At 41.5% G+C, this 15,383-nt stretch overlaps 1 protein-coding gene across 1 annotated transcript; it reads left to right on the forward strand.

The window, feature by feature from the left end:
* The first annotated feature begins 3,381 nt into the window (after positions 1-3,381).
* ptger3 (prostaglandin E receptor 3 (subtype EP3)) lies at positions 3,382-10,262 on the forward strand. The gene is made up of 2 exons (XM_053431477.1): positions 3,382-4,315; positions 5,595-10,262. The coding sequence occupies exons 1-2, from the start codon at positions 3,425-3,427 to the stop codon at positions 5,919-5,921; spliced, it is 1,218 nt and encodes a 405-aa protein (XP_053287452.1). The 5' UTR covers positions 3,382-3,424; the 3' UTR covers positions 5,922-10,262.
* The last annotated feature ends 5,121 nt before the right edge of the window (positions 10,263-15,383 follow it).

Raw genomic sequence — 15,383 nt, forward strand, 5'->3', positions numbered from 1 at the left:
CGTTATTCCCAGGAAGACGAGACATAGATATCAAATTGTTGGGTGATAAATTAATAAAAATAGAACAAACTAAAAAGACTGCGTGAAATGTGTTTGAAGATCGAATTGTGAAAGTAAAGTTACAAAGCTGGTTTTACTGTAATGAGTCAAACAGCGCGGTTCCATTTAAAAAGATTCTCTGAATACAGTCGAGATGGCGAATCTCTCTTTTGAAATGTTAGGGACACAACAGATGTTTCGCCCTAATCAAAATCGCCCTCATCCGCACCCATGAGTTCGGACCCAGCTCCTGTGTCCACTGGTGTCCTGGCAGCGTAGTGGCGTGGGGCTGGCTCATCCCTTTGGCCCAGGGAGCGCATTTCTTCGCGCTGGTTCAGGGGTAAATGATACTGGTCTTCACAGGTACTTCACCCCCCCCCCCCCCCCCCCAGGTCTTCACCCCCCCCCCCCCCCCCCTACAGGAGATTATGTGCTTGTGTGTGGCCGCAGCGCTTCCCGGTTCTTCCCGGTTCTTCCCGGTACTACGCTGCCGGTGCGAACAGCCCAAGTATTTAACATGGGCGAGGAAAGGAGGCGGACCGTTTTTCAGGGCGCTTCTACCTCTGGTTACAGGATGATGGTGGGATGTTAATGTATTGTTTTACATTGCATGTGTCACGTCATGATAATTCAGTCTCTTGTGCCGCCCTCTCGGCATTTTGCGCCCTAGGCAACCGCCTATGTGGCCTGTACCAGGAGCCGTCCCTGTAAGTGAGCGCAGCAGGGTGTCCCTCTCCACCACCAGCAGCTGCCCTGCTCTCTGAGCTCAGTGCAGTGTCAGTAACAGACTCTGCAGCGAAGCAGGGAGAGCACACACGGTTAGTAATGGACCACTTTGTTCCCTGCTGCAGGAAACCAGTCCTCAGCCCTGGCCCAGGCTGCATCCAAACTCATGCTGTGTTAACCCGTGCGATTGTGTGAGGGACAAGTCGAACCTGGCTAAACCCAAACTGCCTGCAACTACCAACATGCCTGCTCATTCTGCAGACTGTCAAAGGTTCTGCTCGCTCACATGAAGGCCGCACATAAAGCAACAGATTAAAAAGCTCAGAGAAATTGACTTTTAATCAGCATTACTGTGTAAACTAAGGATATCCTGTATCTAAGTGGCACAACTGGTGATAAGCATCTGTCTATGTAAGTTTCTGAAATTCATATAATGATATAATTTCTGATCACTTTGATTCTTATTTCAGAAATCAGCCCCAGGGAGTTAAATTAGGAAAAAAAAATTTAAACGGAATCTTCACACAACATTCAGTGTTAGGTTGCCATGCATAGCAATACAATTAATTGTGATTAATAAAGAAAGGCAGTCTTTCTGAAATTTGTAGTTAACAATGTAAAGTACCACATAATCTGTAATGGCTTATTATGGCCACATTACAGGCTGATTGGCTGAAAAAAACAACATCTAAATATGCGGAAATAAAACCAACTCATGGATTTCTAATGCAACCATTAGAAGTTCATATTCGATTCTTAACTCATGTGCCACGATAATGTGACGTCTTAAGGACAATTGGCGGCTTTTCTAAGTTAATATTGACTAGATTATACTACGGTGATTGGCCTCATCAGCAACAACGATGAGTCGGCCTACAGAGAAGAGGTCCAGCACCTGGCGGCGTGGTGCACTGACAACAACCTGGCTCTCAACACCATGAAGACCAAAGAGCTCATCGTGGACTACAGGAAGAAAGGCGGCACACACACCCCCATCCATATCAACGGGACGGAGGTCGAGCGTGTCACCAGCTTCAAGTTCCTGGGTGTCCACATCTCCGAGGACCTCTCTTGGACCCTCAACACCTCAAGAAAGCTCACCAGCGTCTCTTCTTCCTGAGGAGACTGAGGATGGCCCATCTGTCTCCTCAGATTCTAGAGAATTTCTACCGCTGCACCATCGAGAGCATCCTCACCAACTGCATCTCAGTGTGGCATGGCAGCTGCTCAGTTGCGGACCGCAAATCACTGCAGGGCGGTGAAAACTGCCCAACGCATCACCGGTTCCTCACTCCCCACCATTGCAGCTGTCCAGAGCAAGAGCTGTCTGCGGAGAGCGCGCAGCATCGTCAAGGACAGCTCAAACCCCAGCCACAGACTGTTTGCCCTCCTCCCTTCTGGGAAGCACTACAGGGTCATCCGTTCCCAGACCAGCAGGTTCAGGAGCAGCTTCATCCCTGCGGCTGTGACCCTGCTGAACTCTGCTCCACAGTGATAGCAACCGCGCACCCCCCCCCCCACACACACACACCCACACACAACTTCTCCAATGACTCTACTGCCACTTCCCTCTCCTCCAACCTCCTTCAGCCACTGATCATTTGCACATTCACTGAACATTTGCACATCCACTGAGCATTTGCACATTTGAACATTTGAACATTTGCACATTGAAACATTTGTACATTTGCACTTAACTTATTCCTACAGTATTATCCCACCTGTAGTGTATTCATATTTTTATATATTTATCTTGCTCTTAGTGTATTCATCATTCTTATATCATACCTTACCTCTTAATACTGTTCATATTCCATTTATATTTCCATTTATATTCCATGTATATTTCTAACTGTACTTCATATTTATTTACATATTCCATCTTTGCAGTTTAATTGCCATTTTTTTTGCACTTCTGGTTAGATGCTAAACCGCATTTCGTTCTATATGTACTTGTACTGTGCAATGACAATAAAGTTAAATCTAATCTAATCTAATTGGTTAGTGTGGGCTTTATATCCCTGCCACCCCTGCAAGTCTCAATGCCATTCTCCTTTCTCATAATTTCAGCCTAATTCATTTAAAATAATAAATGCACAGGCATGGAACATATTTATGAAAGGAGATACACTTTAACACCATTATCAAACATATTCCTCAAGTAAAATTATGCACAATTTAATCTCCTTTAATGTGAAGTTCCTCTAAAAATCTCCATTAGCCGAATGTATTTGATTTAATAGCCAATATCTCCATTTTATTAGAGCCTACAATAGTTTATCTGTGATTTCAGATGGTTAAGGGTTTTGTTTCCATGACCACAGCAGGTTTCTTGTTCCTTATCTCATCTGTGGTTCACTTCCAATTTGTTGATAGTATCGTGTGGGCAGCAGGTGCGTGTCAGGCACCTTGTTCCACTGAGGTGCTGCCGCCATAGTTAATATACTGGGTTCATCGTAAGGCAAACATCGCTTTAAGTTTCCAGGAGTCATGATAATGATTTATATTTAAACCACACACACCCTCAGCTGTGTGCTGCCTCCGGGCGCTTCTCTGCGTAAAGTCCCGCCTCCAGCGCGTAAAGGAGCCGACGCGCCCCAAACAGTGCGTTCAGCCGGAGCAGTGTGGAGCGTGTGATGAGGCTGGACACACACAAGCGATGCTCACTGCTATGTGTAGGTTTATCCTTCCCCAAAGGATGACTGCGGACAGTTGTGACTCTGTGGAGGGCTCGCAAACATCGGCTGCAGAGATGCTGAGCGCCAACATCTCCAAGACATTGCGCGAAGACAATGCCACCAAGAACTCCAGCTGTGGATCCGTATCAGTGGGTTTTCCTATCACCATGATGATCACCGGCATGGTGGGCAACTCGCTGGCTCTCATCCTGGTCTACGTCTCCTATATAAAGAAGGAGAACAAAAGGAAAAGGTCGTTCCTGCTTTGCATTGGATCTCTGGCGCTCACTGATCTGTTTGGACAGCTGCTGACGAGCCCAATAGTCATATCAGTTTACAGAGCTGACCTGAGCTGGGAGCGCATCGACTCATCGGGCAAACTTTGCGCCTTTTTCGGCGTGTGCATGACAACTTTTGGCCTGTGCGCGCTCTTCTTGGCCAGTGCCATGGCGATTGAGAGGGCCATGGCGATAACGAACCCACACTGGTACTCCAGCCACATGAGGACAAGTGTGACTAAGCAGACCCTGGCTGCCATCTGGTTCCTGGTGCTGCTCTTTGCGCTGCTGCCCATCGTGGGGGTCGGGGAGTACACGCGTCAGTGGCCGGGCACCTGGTGCTTTATCAGCATCGGAGACAGAGAGGTCCCAGGCAACATGTTCTTCGCCATCACTTTCGCCGTGCTGGGGATTTTCTCTCTGCTGGTGACCCTGTCCTGTAACGTGGTGACGATCCGGGGCTTGATTGTCCGGTGCAAAACCAAGTCCGGCACTTCCCAGTCCTCCAAACAGTGGGAGCGACTCACCACGGAGACCGTCATTCAGCTGTTAGGGATTATGTGCGTCCTGCTCGTGTGCTGGTCCCCTTTACTGGTACGTTATTTATAGGCAATGCACTGCAGCCGATACATTAGCATGCAAGGCACTACATATTATAGAGAAACCCAACCAGACTCAACCAGTGTGTGAAGACATCTGACTCAACTGGTTTGGGAAGAGCTGAGAAAAATAGAGGAGAGAAGAGAAGTGAGGAGAGAAGAGAGTGAGCAGGAACTGTTTAGTCATATTTAAGCTCAGTCAGACTGGTTGTTATAATGGCCACAAGTATTTATAGATGTAATGGTGTTACAATGATAGCAGCACCAGTCCATAACAACAAATACCACAACAACAACAACGACAACAACAATAATAAATAAAAATACCTTTTATTGTATTGACCAAAATTATCACTGTAATCTTATCACAGAGTAAGATTGTGTTTAGAAAAATCCGCTGACAATGATCGAAAAGTGATAGACAAACTGTTATTTCACCAAGTTGTAGATTTGAGTAGGATATTTATTGTCAGTAAAAAACATGACTGTAGCACCAACAGCATATCAAATGTGTAACAATATCATTGAAGAAGGAACTGGCTTAAATTTGCTGAAGAAGATTTTTTTTTACAGTAAAAACTTCCTGTAATGCAGTTTTAAATAAAACCTCATATAAGCAAATTGAAAGTGCTTCTAAAAGCAGCATAAAAGCAATACGAGCTAAGTAAGACCAGACCATTATAGCAGCTCATGCTGTTAGAGTAGCAAACAAATCACCATGCTAATCACGGTTATTAGATTAAAATGGTGCAGCTAATCGTCAGGAATATTACCACAAAATGCCGTGTAACTGTATCATCCCTGTACACGAATAGTTGCTGTACACATTCATGGCTTGATGTAACTGAACTGATTTAATATAAAATATATTTAGCGTTCATGCTTGTAAATTATTTACTTTTTCCTCTCTCTGCTCCAAACACACAAAGCCACAGTTAGCTGTCACGTGTACTTCCTTTGAAATGCTGCTGCCATTACGGAGCAATCCACTTAGCCGAGTCCTGTTTGGGGGGTCTGCTCAGTGTGCTATGAGGTCATGCACTGTCAGGCACACATTTAATAGTTCCAAAGAATGATATTAATAGAAGACACAGCTCTGTGGTAGCAATGACAGCACAGTGGCGGTACTCGCAGTGAGGACATGTTTTTCTCCTATAAGACTGTCCCTGAATAACACTATTTCTACCAACTCTCTCATCTAAGCTATATAAGGCCGTTTGTCCGAATCATATAGATTGGTACAAACCCGTGCCTGCCTCTCCTTCTCTCCTCAGGTGCTGATGCTGAGGATGATCTCCACCCAGGTCTCCTCCCACGATTGCAACTCCAAAGTGGGGATATCCACCAACTCCTCGAGCCGGGACGTCAGCTTGGACTGCAACTTCTTCCTGACGGCTATCCGCCTGGCCTCCCTCAACCAGATCCTTGACCCGTGGGTCTATCTGCTCCTCAGGGAGATCCTCCTCCGCAAGTTCTGCATCGTGGCCAACGCCGTGACCAACTGCTCCCTGGAGGATCGCAAGGAGAATCGGAATGCACTGGACGCGCTCAACAAGCAGAGCCAGGACAGCAGCAACCTTCATAGAGCACAAAGTGGCTGAGATGACCTTTGACGTCAGAATTGCTCTGGTGAGGCCGTGAAGCCAGGACAGATTAGACGGATGTGAATGTGGACGCAGGACTGTCTTGGAAGAGGTGTGAGAAAGTAAAAAAAAAAGGAATATTTTGACACAGAAGGATATTGTGCAATGGGAGAGGAGAGTAGTCCCTCTAATGCAGTGTCCATGAGAAGCAGTCCACTCAGCTCCGGGTGCATTTGTTTTGCTTTGAACACATTCCATTCAAAGTCACCTAACCAGCATGTGGACGCATGACCGTGTCACTTCTTGCATTCGGCTACGGCGCGGCTGCCAGGAATTCTCTCTTTGCTACTTTCCTGTTTTGATAACATCTCCCACGTGCAGCGGCTGAATATGTGTGACTTTAAACTGACTTATATGGAAGCGGTGCATCTCATCCTGCTTTTTTTTTGTGTCTGTGATCTGAGTCACTGCTTTCAACAACTCGAAGCCATAAGCCAATTTAAGGACAAATCAATGGCTGTTGTGAATGTCTGTAAATTGAAAAAAAAACAAGTGTAAATTGCTCACATGAAGTTGTAAATAGCTTTGTCGTATCTTACATGAAATGTTATCGCTGGACATTTAGAAGAAGAAAAAAAAACTGGAGCCAACTGTTTATTTTAAGTATTTATTAAGAGTGTTGCTGTCGTGTGAGGTCAAGTTGTTTCTGAGCAAAATGCTGGTGATGGTTCCAGTCGGGAGTCGGCTGTTGTAAATTTTATAATACACTGTACACGGTGTTCCTAGGCAACCAGCCGGGACTCTGAAATGTGAAGCTTCTTATTTGTCGCCATGTGTTTTAGACGCATTCATGATCTGTAATACGTCCTGACAAGGGGTCAAATCTCACCAGCCAAATCTTTCTTGGAAAGAAAAAAGAAACTTAATTGCTGGAATCTTATGACCAGTCATGTCAAAATAAGTGGAGAGATTGGTGCTGTTTGGATAAAATGCTGACCAGCAGAAAATATAATGGAAATCTAAAGGTCATTTCCAAACTGTCCAAAACTCAAAACAGTACAAACTATAAAAAGATTAAAAAGCTTTTTTGGCATGTTTGAAGCTGCTACACAAAGTTTTTTGTGGTTTTAGAAACCATTAAAATAGTTCTGCCTGTGCAGAGGGTTGTAGCTGCAGCTACAGAAAGTTTAAACCAGCTATATAAATTCGCCTCATGCTTTTAATCTGATTGTGATTAATTTGGACGTTTTGAATGTGTCCTTTGATATCCCATCTTTTATTTTTCTCTCATCTCCCCAACTGTTCTGGTAGCGTTGATGCTGAATGAGAATTTCCTTTCATGTGTTCGGTGCAATGTCTCAGAGGTCTCAGATGAAATCAAGGCATGTTCTAATGAGGTGCTTTGCTCCCAGCTGACTAAATGTAATTGACAAAGAGCGCTGGAATCTATTTCTTTTACGGTGGTGTAAACATCTTCGATGGGGTCTTGTATAACACCATCTCGTTGGTGTATGGACCGTAACCTTCAGGCTCTGGGACAATTTCTCTCATCACAAGCACTCGGCCTTCTCTGCTCAGCAGCAAACATTATTAGATAATGTCCACTCGCCTTGGTCCTGCCTTTGCTTTCAAATGTGAGAAACACATGCTCTGTGATAATGACCCTAGGAAGTTGTTATCTGCAATAGCCTTGTGGAAGATGAACATTTTCCATTTCTATGTAGCTGTTGATCTGCTAGCATGAGAGTGGAGTTCTATTGATTGTGAAGCCGGTCTGCGTTAGTATAAGTCTGAAGGTGTAACCTTAGTCGGTGTGTAAACACACAAACACAAAGAACCAATTGTATTCTATAGAGTGCGTAACTCTGCAACAGCGCTAAAGACTCTTTATGAAATTGCATTACATGTCATTTGGCTGACGCTTTTATCTAAAGCGACTTACAATTAGTGCATTCAACATCTATGAGGGGCCATTTAGGGGTTCAGTATCTTGCCCAAGGACACTTCGGCATTCAGATGGGGAAGAGTGAGGATTGAACCGCTAACTTTCTTGTTGGAGGACGACTCTCCACTCTACCCCTAGGCCACACCGCCCATATGAAATCACATTTAAATTCACAAATTACACACATGCATAAACATAAGTATCCTGAAAATGCCTGTTTTTGTTTCCCCATCAAGATCCATGAAATATTTATGTCGAAAAGAAAAAAAGGATCCGCTCATTGAGTCTGCTTATATGGAACTTCACCAAAAAATGTATGGTGAAAACACAACCTTGTCGGAGGTCAAATAAAATTTGCATTGCATAGAAACAAATTATTCTCCATTATTCCTAATTATGGAGTTCATAGGAGCCGTGAATGTATAGAGACATTTACATATGGTGCCTGGATTGTTAAAATGTGAAAACACTAATGTATTCCTCTCCAGGTAATCACTGTCATTAACGTCGTAAGTGCCGTCAGAATAACATGGGCAGCATGCACTGTAATGAATGTTCCACTAATTGAGCCTGTGGTGCTGCGTTACGAGTATTGACTCCAGGAACATGTTCCTGTGGTGCTACGGTTAATGTACACTTCAATCAGTGACATCAGGGGTTTGATTCATGCGTTCAAAACAATGACTGCATTTATTCGTAATTTGCTGTGGGATATGTCGTGTTTACGATTCACTCTGCTCACTTGAATCTGTGGCGTAATTATCTCAGTCCTCCATCCAGGAGATTGTGAGACGCTGCTTCCTGCTCGTCAGTCGAGGAAAAATAATTACACAGAGGAATATCCCCTGAAGGCTACTTGGCCCTATATGTGTTCGTGAATTTTCCAGGGAGTTACAGCCAGCCCGAGCCCGAGCCACATGGTGGGAAGGAAAATTTAAGAATAATAATTTATTCTTTCTAAACAGAAAACATAATACATTTCAATCCAACTTTAATGGATCCAGCAGAATCATATGCATAATGTTTACAGGAAATGTAATGCTGAAGAGTTTACACTCATGAAATATAGATGTTCATTTAAACTGCAGGGCTGCTACACCGTGATGAGATGCAAATATCTGTAAACTCCAGTTTACTGATTAAAAAAATTGATGAAAATTAATGTTAAAAAACACAACACGTGCTTATCAAGCTTTGTGAGCAATGTCAGGTTGGGTTTTCTCACAGGCTTAATTGATCTGGATCTGTGCAGGGGTGTGTTAGGAATATTTCAGAGTAAAATAAAGATACATCATAAGACACTCTGCTCTCTCAAAAAGCTTCTGGTATGGTGTGGAGACGTTTACAACATTAAAACAATCTAAATAGAACAAATGAAAATGAGCAAAATGAGCACGACTGTGTTAGTATATCTATTTTCAGAAGCTGCAGTAAAACCCTGAGAAAAAAGAAGATGCTTCACATTAATGAAACAGCATGTGTTTGTTTGTATATCGCTAATGCTTTGTTTAGTTTTGAAAATTATGTGATGACCATATCTAACAACGTTTCCCCCCTTCCTCCCAGTATCCAGAACTGAAACAAGAACTACCTAAAAAGACAAAAAATATTTATTAAATATGTATTTCATCAGTACTTTGAAATTTTAGATTGGTCCATGTCCAATCTGCTAACATGGGGGAGGCGGGGTGCCACCAGATGTGCTTTGGCTTCACTTTTGGGAAGCTGTCGTGTTTACATCTGTATATTTACAGTCTATGGTTTTAACGATGGCAAACTGCATTAACTCTGTGTCTGTTCTGTCTCTCTCCTCCTGTTCACCTCTCCAGCAGATCTTTCATCCGTCACTCTCACTTGCACTCCTCCTCTGCTCTCTCCTCCTGTTCTCTTCCTCTCTCTCTGTTTTATTTGAGACATGGACTTATAAGCTTATTCACTTAATATTGTTTCACTGTGTTGGATAACTGGACCATTGTTGGATGCCAGCTACAGTCCTATGTTCGATGCAGCGAACAGTTGAACATCAGTCAAAATTATATTGTGATTTATTACTTACCACAGTGTAATCATAGGATTTAATGCTCTGATAACATTTATCTTCCATAACATCATCTAACCTCTTTCCCTCTATGTTGTGCTCTTGTTGCACTTTTAACTCCAGTTGTTGGTCTATCCCATCACACACTCTTTATTTATGAGGGTTTATATTGTGATAATTAAATGTAAAGCTCTGCTGGCTAGCCGGCTAAGGAGTCCTCTTCCTCACCACCCAGAGTTTGAAGATGAGGCTGTGGTTCTTTCATCTGCCCTGACTCATCTGCTTCTACAGAAACAGGAGCAGAGGAGTCATTCGGCCTGAGCGTCATTCTGCAACAGTACCAAATGTTTTATCAGACGGCCTGTATCTGTAACCCACAAATCCACAAATCCACAAACGCACACACACACACACACACACACACACACACACACACACACACACACATACACACGTAAATAAAAATGTAAATAAAAATGTTACATCATTAGTCATAATGAAAACAAGACCAACAAAACTCAAGAAACCCTGAGACCTTTGCACAGGACACACACACACACACACACACACACACACACATACACACACACACACACACACACAAACACACACACACATGCATTTTTGTCCAAGAGGCTACTGAATCAATAAATGATCTCTCACACAAAAAAGCTATTATTGTGTCTTAGCATATGAGAAAAATTTTGAATTTGTTAACATATTTTTGAGAAATTTGTTATTGAGCGATATCTTGATGAAAGTGTTTTTTAAGGTGTTGTTATTGAATAGAGCTTCAGCTAATATATGATGAATTATATATTAACACACACACACACACACACTCCTCAAAAATGGCTTCAGACTTTCCCACTTTTTGGGATACTTTATTATCTGATAACCGTCTAATTCTACTTTTTGTCACTAAGATAAATAATAGCCAAATATGTAACCTCTATTTTTACGTGCAACCATAATTTTTTTTGCAGGAGGTGGGTGCTTTTAATAATTTATAGGCCTATATAATAGAAAACAAAATAAAGGGCCCAGTATACTACCCTGTGGCATCCCACATCCCATGATTCTTGACTTTGAAAGGGTCCCATTAACATTAACCAGTTAAGAAGGATATGATTGGTATGAATGAACCCAATTCAGGGTCATTTCACTGAAACCCATGGCTCCTAATTTGATTACTAAAATGCTGTGATCTACTGTGTCAAATGGTTTCTGTAAATCCAGTATGACTGTTGCAAAAAATTCCCTCCTTCCACTTCTCTTCTGAAAAAGCCTGTTAGATTCAATAGGGATGTTTCCGTAAAATGGGTTCTTTGAAAAATGATTGAAGTCCATTTAAAAGATTACTGTTTGAAACATTTCCATTTATCTGTTCCCATAAAATTCATTCATTATCTTTGAAAGAGCAATTAAAATGGATGCTCATCTGTAGCTGCTTCATTGGCATTTTCTTTTTTATGTTGTGATTATATTGTTGCCATTTTTCAGTCATCTTTAACTTTATGTGACAGAATAAACATATTAATTATATCAACAATAGAAGCCATGCTCATTTCTGCAGCAGCTCCAAGGATGATGGATTTAGTCCGATTCAATTCAAAATGTTATAAACATCATTGGGCTTGATCTCAATTTATGTATGAATATATATAAAATTATATTTATAAAAGTAACTGAACAATTAACAGAAAACAATGGTTAATATCTCTTTGGTTTCTCCATGGTATCAAGTACAGTTCATAAACAAGATATTGATGATCAGTATTTAAATTCTGTTCTCATAGGATTTGTTTCAAAAGCCATTCCAGATTTAGATACAATTAAAAAAGTTACACATCAGTTTTAAATTGGTGACGCTAAGGTACACAACTGAATACTTGTCCCTAACATCCCCTGTTGGTCACTAACATCCGCTAACATCAACTGGTGGTAGCCATTAATTAGTGCGGTAGAACACACAAGGAATATTCTCCATCTTGCCCTATGTTCTAAGTGTTTAGTGTTAAAATACATAGATGTAATGATGTCTGATCTACTGAGTGGGCCACATGACCATACAAGTAGTACATAGTACTGCCATACAAACCAGTAGCCAGTCAGATTTACCTTTAGCCTCAGTATACACTCAAGTTCGGCCTGTATCGTTGATCACAAGACCAAAACACTTGATGACGCTATTGTGAATAATTGAAGTTACGTCCCTGACATCCTCTAATGGCTGCTAACACCTGCTTACATCTACTGGTAGTTTGTAGCTTAAATTGTGAAGAAAACCTTCCAACATACGAGGGAGATTCACCATCTTGTCCTATATTCTAAAAAATTCCAAACTGTTATAGGGAAGAACCAAACTGTCAGGTGGAACCTGCAACATGTGTCTCAAAGAGCATGGGATGATGTCACATGTGCAATGCAAACAGATTTGTTCCCCAGCCAAGCATCACTGTCCATGTCCATTATGCAACCTTCTGTATCTTTGTGCTCAGAAATGTTGATATAAGTCCATCATAGACTGGGTTACATAACATATTGACATGGTGAGCGAACAGACATCTTCTGTACCTATCTTTTAAAGTGTCCTTTTCTTATGTTTGTATCATCTACATGACTTGTATCACCTCAACATGCATTCAACTTTTTATTCACTATTATTTATGGATTATGTAATGTAGCAGTATGCTATTAAAGGATATGTGGATACTTTTTCAATGTGTGTTGGGCCTTTGTGGCTGCTAAAGCATTTTGTTATTAATTATTAATGCATCTTCACTATCATACTAATCAAGTATGTGGGGTATACAGTGTTTTAATGATTGAATCATTGCCCTGAAACTCCCAATGTGTCTCCACATTTTCAAAGTCTAAACACTTTGAATTGTGCAATACAGGTTAAAAGAAAAAAGACTCAGAATAATCACATTAACAATTGATTTACATTTTTATTTTCAAAATGATCCAATAGTGTAAAAATGTGGAAGAAGCAAACACATCTACATGTCCAGTTCAGCATTTCAGACATTATTTAACATCCTGTTGGTGTTGTTACTCGTATTCAAAGTTTTGAAGACATTATAGGCCTGTGTGATGATTTGATTCACTGGTGAGTGGTTTAAAAACTGTTGGTGTCAGTGCTGCACATGTATGAACCAACTGTTTCTTGATCTTGTGCAATGTCTTCAAAGGGGGTTCAGTGGTTCTATACCTGATTTTGGTAAAGGTCAGATATGTGTACCTATCAGTAAAGACTTTAAATGACTGCATCATTATTAATTAGATGTTGTTGGCCTTCTACACTTCAGCATTTTGTCAGCAGAAGTCATCAAGTTCAGAGTGACACTAATAGTCCTATAAAAAAGACTCCAGTCTCCAATTCCAGTTTAACAAGGTACCAGTAAAGAATATGACAGTGTTCAGTTGCAGCAGCATTCGCCTAAAGGTCAAAATCTTTCATTAGGATGAAAAAAAGGCTCTAACTCCATTCATCCATTGTCTATACCAATTATCCTGAGAGAGTCGGGGCCAACATATGTGAACCTAACCCAAATCTGCATGTCTCTGGACTATGGGATGAAGCCGGGGACGCAGACACCAGGGATCACTCCACACAGGAAGACCTCAGCCGATCCAGTACTCAAACTGGGAACCGTCTTGCTGTGAGGTGAAACCACTGCACCACCATCACGACACCCATTCTAATTGCATATTACTATCAGTAACTCTCATGCCAGGTTGGTGAGTCAAAGAAGTCTGTTTCATGTTATATGAGAAAATTATACTCTGCATGCTATGACTTTAATCTGGTAACTCTTGATAAATATGATGTTTCATCTGCTCAGTAGCAAACAGTACTAAACGGTGTCTCAGCATCGAAGTGTGATCAGACCAAACAATGAAGATTTAAAGATGCTTCAACTACACTCTGGAGTGCTTGTTCAATATACCCCATAAATAACAGCCGAAGGACCTGTCCGCCGCTTTTAAGATGACATCTCTGACTGATTTTTAGACTATAATACAATTAATCATGAACAGAGCAAATCAGCAGGCTCCAGGTTCTTCCCATCGTTTTATTGCTGAGTAAGGCCTATGTCTGCATCTGATAAATTCTAGTGGGCCCATTAAAAGCTTTATCGTCACATTATTCATCACTGTTAAGACCAGTAGGCCCAGGGTATATGTTGTTTTATGAGGAGGGCACAGTCCGCGTCATGATGTACAGTGCAACATATTTATGTTAATGTAAAATGTATACGTACAATAAAAACAAGACTAGAGTGGCACTCAGAGTTTATACCTCTGTCATGGTCCAACAGTCCCCTTATAAACCACATTCAAATTCAATAGATCTGGATTTTTAATTGGATCTGCACCAAGTTATACACGTTCATAAAACTCTACTTTAAACACTCTAATCATGTCTGGGTTATTTTTTAAGTCAAGATCATAGAAATATTCACAAAATCTCACCTATCTCCAATCACACAATGTTAAAGAAAGACAAAAAAAACAATTTAAGATTTTCAAAAAAGATAATAAAAAAGTAAATTGACGTTGAAGTGCTTTTCTAGTGTTCATGGCCATTCAACGTGTTTTAAGTCACAGTTCATATTCACACATTAGCACAGTCACTCAAATGTTCTCATTTTACTCACATCACATCAGGGACAACTTAGAGTTCAATGGATTTATCCATGGCAACCAACTGTTTTTAAGAAAGATAATCTCATCAAATCCAGCAGCAAAACAAATGGATGGCAAGGTAGCACCGATTCATGTTTATGCTATTTAGATTCCAGACTAACTTTTTGTAAAGTTTGGACTTGGACTTCTTCTGGTCTTGAAGAATCGGTTGGTGTGGCGCTTCCCTTACTGTTTTTTTAATGCCATCCTTCCATAGACCCATTAAGCTAAGAGAGATACATCTCCATTTACTCTAAATGACATAATTGCTCCTCCCGGGCCTCTCACGGCAGAGCGGAGGCATGTCTTTAACCAAATTAATCGGGCTGAAGATGGATGGCTCCACTCTACGTCACTGATGCTTTTAATGTGTGCTTTGAATGTATGGACAAGGTCTTTGTCGGCAGATTGCATGCAAAGGGAATAGGGCACAACATCGCTCTGCTGCTTTGTGTGTCGACACATTATCTTCAGGTAAGGTAAACAACCAGCAAGAGTCAAAAGGTCGCCTGATGCCTGCAGAGAGCATCCGGCAGTGAGCACATCCCTGAAAAGCAATCAATCAGATGGCTTCAGAAGAGGTATGGTTGTATGACCTCAGCCAACAAATGCATTAGGGTCAGAGTCAGGTTGGTATATGACGCTGCTGTATGCGTGTGCATGTGCATGTGCTGTGGCTGCTGGAACGCTCCAGCTGAATGACAATGATGGTGAAATGGAAAGATATGTTTACCAATCATAAGATGTGGTATCCAGTGGGAGCATGTTCACCAAGGTACTCATTCACAAATGCTGTAGATCA

Source organism: Pleuronectes platessa, chromosome 9, assembly GCF_947347685.1.
Source record: "Pleuronectes platessa chromosome 9, fPlePla1.1, whole genome shotgun sequence".
In the NCBI taxonomy this organism is placed as follows: domain Eukaryota; kingdom Metazoa; phylum Chordata; class Actinopteri; order Pleuronectiformes; family Pleuronectidae; genus Pleuronectes; species Pleuronectes platessa.